We start from the raw sequence: 5,089 nt of genomic DNA, 5'->3' as shown, positions 1-5,089 counted from the left end.
TTAATGTATGGAAATGAGTTAATGTATTAGTTGTTGTATTCTATATACACCCTTGTGCTAAAAGAGAAAATGTCGAGTAAAGAACACACATTAGAAGTCAGATTAAATAATAAAGAAAGATCAAATGAAATTGGTAGAGTGATCCAGCGTGAGCAAAGAAGCAAAACCTCATGATAAAGATGTAGGTATGATGAAATTTTTTGGGTTTGAATGTGGAGCTAGATTAAAGAAGTATTTTTGCAGATAAAAGAAGTATTTTTGCAAAACTTTACAAATCCTTTATACTATCACAATGTGTTTCTAAAATGAAATGAATCATAACATTGGTCTTAGACAAATTTACGTTGAAGGTGTTAAACTTTTTTTGATGAAACTTTGTAAATCCACACTTACAAGGTGTTTGTAAAATTGTATGAACTAAAACATTATGCATTGGTCAAATTCTTCTTTGCTATATTTAATAGGCACCATTTATGTTAATTCATTTTCATTTAATAATTCAAAGTGACACACGCACACACACGTGTGTGTATATATATATATATATATATTAGTCTGAGCATAAGTGCAACAAAGTCTAAAAAAATTTACTCAACCGTGTAAGCTAGATTTCCAATATTCAGAAGCACATAATTTTGTCTAAAAAGCTGAGCCAAATTGAAAGTAAAACTCACAACTAAGACACAGACTATAAGGAGATGAAAGAGAATCTATGGAGAGATAAGCAGACATAGTGCTTCATTGATTGTCAGAAAGCAAAAATCTTAAAACAATGGTTACATCTCTGATAAGAGTATTGTATTTACATCTCTCAATCTTCTCTCCATATACGCCCACTGATTCTCAACTTTAACTCCTGTCTTTCTCCACCAGAAAAATAAAGCGCAAGGTTCCTCTGAATTATAAGTCCATCTTGACTATCTCGAACTTTTCTATGACTGTCACGAATGCTCCTTGGAATCCCTTGCCATATAAGTTTGCGCCCATTTGCACCAACTTCTAAGCTGTAGCTGAATTTCTTTGCTTCATAGTCATCACCCATAAATCGCAAAAAAGCCATATATACTGGAGCTGAGCCAAGCTGAAATGCCTCAAAGTGCAAGCAGAAATGCCTTCCAAAACTATTAAAAACCTGCAAAAGAAAGAAAAAAAAAAGAAAGAAAAGAACTTCTGACATGTCAAGTGGGGTTCTTTATATTAGGCATGTGCTAGAAATTAACATCATGACAACATGCATTCAGAAAACCAAAGGTGGATCCGTATATTAACTTTAGACTTAAAGAAATGTTAAAAAGAAGATCAAAGAGGAAAACAATTCCATATTTCAAATTATTCATGAAAAGTCAAAAGACTGTCTCTACGTGTATTTCATGTGACCCAAGATGATTCTAAACATTACTTGCAAAGAATTAAAAATAGTCAAGTAGAGTTTTTTTAAACAAACGTGCATGGCCATGTGCACACATGAAATTAAATACATCAGGGGATATGACATCAGACTACTATACTCATTAAATAACAAAACTAACATGATGTAAGAAATGCCAGTCCATGAAAAACAGTACATCAAATCATCCAACATTCCAGCTACTACAATTCATTAAATAACTCACAGTTAGCATCCATGTGGCATTTTCAACTTCATGAGGATTTGCTTTGACATATCGGTGATTGAAGGTGCATCCATCATGCATGTCAACCTTGTGATCATCCTTGAGATGGGCAACAAGAGTTGGAATGTCACCCATCACTGAGCACTCAGATCCAGCATAAGGGCAATTGTATGGACGAAATCCACAATTTTGCTCGTGCTTGAGCTTAGTATAGTAAGGGAATATATCATGACAACCTAGACTCTGATATCTGCAAGGAAGTTCCAACGATTCTGCCACTTTCTCCAAAGCCAAACACCTTATATTTCCAAGTTCATGATGGCAAGATGGGCAGATATTGTGGACTTCAACTTTACAATGGCAACATAATGTATGGCCATTTGGACACTGAAACATACAATGCAGCCATGTGTATTAGAAATTAAAAGTAAAATCCAAGACAGGACATATTCATAGTAAACATGAAAAGTGAGAATAATGACTAAAGAGTTTCAGACTTTCAGCATGTTTTATTAACCCTCATCCAACCATCTTCTCTGTAGAATAGGCAGAACAGTACACGAGGATTAGGTGCATATAGCCTTCAATGAAAAGGTCCAACAACAACAAGGGTGTGTTGGAAATCTGTTGAAAGCATGGTGAACAAAAAATCCCAATTCCCAAAGCGCTCTACATAGAAGGAAGAGGAGGAGGATTGGCATTCAGTTCAACTGAATGAAATTCCAAAAACGCACTAAACTAGCAACACCTGAGTCATGTTTTCAAAACTATCTTCTTACTTCTCCGTCCTACCCACTTGAGCGAGATTTCATTCTCAACTAATCCACTGTCCTTAGCATAAGCAATTCAACCATATATCCATAGACATAGGCAGTATCAGCAACTCTCATTCCCAACCTTTCTTTTGCAGGGTGGGAAGGGAATCTGAACTAAGTTCAAAATAGAAAGTGGCTATAAACCTAATGTTTGTATAGCTACTTCTGTACACTCCAAAATATTCACTTATGTCAATGAGAGAGTTAAAGACATCAGACGGGGAGCAGATTTGCATAGATAATTATCGTGAAACTCACATTACTAAAGAAAATTTGAACAGACAGCTATGATTATTTAATGACTAAACTTATCCCACATTGTCAACGAAACCAAGGTTGCGGAAAGTGATACCATCTTCACATACAACCATCCTATAAGGACTATGGAGACAAAAATCAAATGCCACGATTTGTATGCCTATATCTATTTCATCAATGCATCATGAACTACCCAAAAAAGTTTTCCACGCACACGTATATAGACCCCAAAAATAAGAAATTGCAAGCACCGTACCTGGTGAATTGGAGGATACATTAAGTTCTTGCAAACAGAGCATCCAAGTAATTCGTACACCCCATTATTTGAACTAACTCCGTTTTTTCCATTCAACCCAATACTAGATTTTGTAGATGTACTATTACTCTTGGCCTCAGATTTAGCCTTGCCTGTTTCATAATCTGAAGACATCAGATGAGATTCAAGAACTTCTTTGAAAACACTGCTCCCAGGAGCCATTGCTAACCCAGATCTACAGTATTTCTTTCCAGATGACGAGAAACCAAAGCTCTTACTTTTATGAAATGCTACATCTGTTATACATTTAAATGATCATTGCATAAGAACTTACATAATAGATGCCATAATAGTCAAATTTGATATTTTGTGGTCCAAAGTAGTTGGAAGGGGGAAAAAGAAACATACAAGACTAGTTAAGATCTCATTTTTCAGACAGAAGTAGGAAAGTTTAAGGTAAGCTATATACACATGCAACAGTAAGTAGATTAACTGCTAATTTAAGTGCTTGAGTAATTCTGGAAAACATCATGCAAATAATCAAGAAAATATGTCTGAAATGTTACGTAGTTAACCAAAATGCAAAATCAGTAAACCGGGCCTTCACAACAAGAAATAACAACAAAGCCTTGTCCCACAGTGTGAGGAATAAATGAAAATTTGTAGATATGACAAATATTATTTGCAATCATTAAAAACTGCAGCAGAATAGTAATTTCCTTTTCCAAAATATCAAGCAAAAATTTGTCAGTCAATATGCTAAGTCATTACGCGATTATAAGAAGACAAGTGTAACATACATTTCTTACCTAACAATATATCATTCCAACTGCTAAACTATTGTGAAATTGTTAAATCAATGTTCAAATTTTCTAACTGCTTGAAGTTGAGAAGGGTGAATAGAACAAATAACAGACAAACCAAAACTCATAAATGTAAAAAATAACTTCCTATCCCATCAGACCACGGGAGGCTCATTGGGAAAATCCAAACCCAGATAATTTTTCGAGCAAGTACCTATTTACTAAAATTGACCCGTCCTAGTTCTTTGTTTTCTAATGCAATGACATTAGAGCAAACAAATTATGTTCCTTAATGACATCTAGCAGTTCCTGTGCCTTAACTTTTACACAAAACTGAAACATGTGATCACTATTCTCCATCCCTTACCTCTTCCCTCAGTTAAATTATCCATTAAACAGATACAAGCGAGACAGAAAAATTACAGATACAAAAGAAGAACCCAGAACTTCATTAACCAGCATAAGTAGCATGGCTGGCTTCGCCAAAGTACTGCCTTTTCCTACTCAATCCCACCAATCAAAAATCGAAAAAAAAATAAATCCCAAACAACATCCATTAAACAATTTATTATATGCAAGAACCAATCTCATACATAGAATCACAGAGCAACAAAAATCAAGCACATGACAGCCAAATGCATACAAATCTGAACACATACAATCAAAAACAACCACAATATGAGAAAATCTAAAAAACTCACTAACAAACACATGAAAAAACAAATACCCAGTTGAGAATTCCGAGCCTCGACTGCGTGCGTGTGTGGGAAACAAAGCAATTGGGACGCATAACAGAAGAAAAAATGAAATTTTTGAAAAAAAAAATGCAAAAGAAAGTTGCGACAAACATATTGAAACACGAGCTCCGGAAGTTACGGAGATTACCCTCTGCTATGGAGATTGAACAAAAAAGCGTGTCTTGTTGGTATGCAAATGGATGGGGAGAAATACTAATGTTTTTGTTCTTGTCCTTCTTCTGCTTCGAAATCGCACAACTTCCTTGTATTGTGTTCTGTTTCTTCCTCCCCTGAATTATTATTATTATTATCTTTTTGTATTATTATTAATTTGTTTTTTATTTGAGTTTGAATTTTGGGAATAAAAAAATATTTTGGGTCTTCTTCTCTGTTGTCTGGTCTCGTTCTTAACGATACGTTGCCAAGACAACAAGGTGGTCCAGTGACCCTTCCCGCACGCGACGTTTAAAAGCAAACCCTTTTTTTTTATTGTCTTAATTTTATCTACAATTTTTTCTCCAACATGCAACTTTCTTTTAACTGAAAAGGTAAGAAATAAATAAATAAACCCTTTACTATTCTATTTTAATCTCACCTTTTCTCATCT

General features: G+C 34.7%; 1 protein-coding gene across 1 annotated transcript; it reads right to left on the bottom strand.

Annotated features, from left to right (window-relative positions):
• Nucleotides 1-564: 564 nt before the first annotated feature.
• LOC124826614 (E3 ubiquitin-protein ligase SINAT2-like) lies at nt 565-4,791 on the bottom strand. The gene is made up of 4 exons (XM_047299483.2): nt 4,631-4,791; nt 2,943-3,238; nt 1,614-2,000; nt 565-1,132 (listed from the first exon to the last, which is right to left on the bottom strand). Exons 2-4 carry the CDS (start codon nt 3,162-3,164, stop codon nt 812-814), a joined length of 930 nt encoding a protein of 309 aa, XP_047155439.1. The 5' UTR covers nt 3,165-3,238; nt 4,631-4,791; the 3' UTR covers nt 565-811.
• Nucleotides 4,792-5,089: the final 298 nt, after the last annotated feature.

Source organism: Vigna umbellata, chromosome 5 (genome assembly GCF_029865625.1).
Source record: "Vigna umbellata cultivar VRB3 chromosome 5, Vumbellata_1.0, whole genome shotgun sequence".
NCBI lineage: Eukaryota > Viridiplantae > Streptophyta > Magnoliopsida > Fabales > Fabaceae > Vigna > Vigna umbellata.
This window is presented reverse-complemented; position numbering and strand designations above follow the sequence as displayed.

What these genes read in the sequence shown, in the direction of transcription:
- LOC124826614 (XM_047299483.2), bottom strand. Translation starts at nt 3,164, where the DNA reads ATGGCTCCTGGGAGCAGTGTTTTCAAAGAAGTTCTTGAATCTCATCTG. An exon ending in TGTATCCTCCAATTCACCAG is followed by an intron (nt 2,001 to 2,942) that starts GTACGGTGCTTG and finishes TGTATGTTTCAG; the next exon opens with TGTCCAAATGGCCATACATT. An exon ending in ATGCCACATGGATGCTAACT is followed by an intron (nt 1,133 to 1,613) that starts GTGAGTTATTTA and finishes TTTCTTTTGCAG; the next exon opens with GTTTTTAATAGTTTTGGAAG.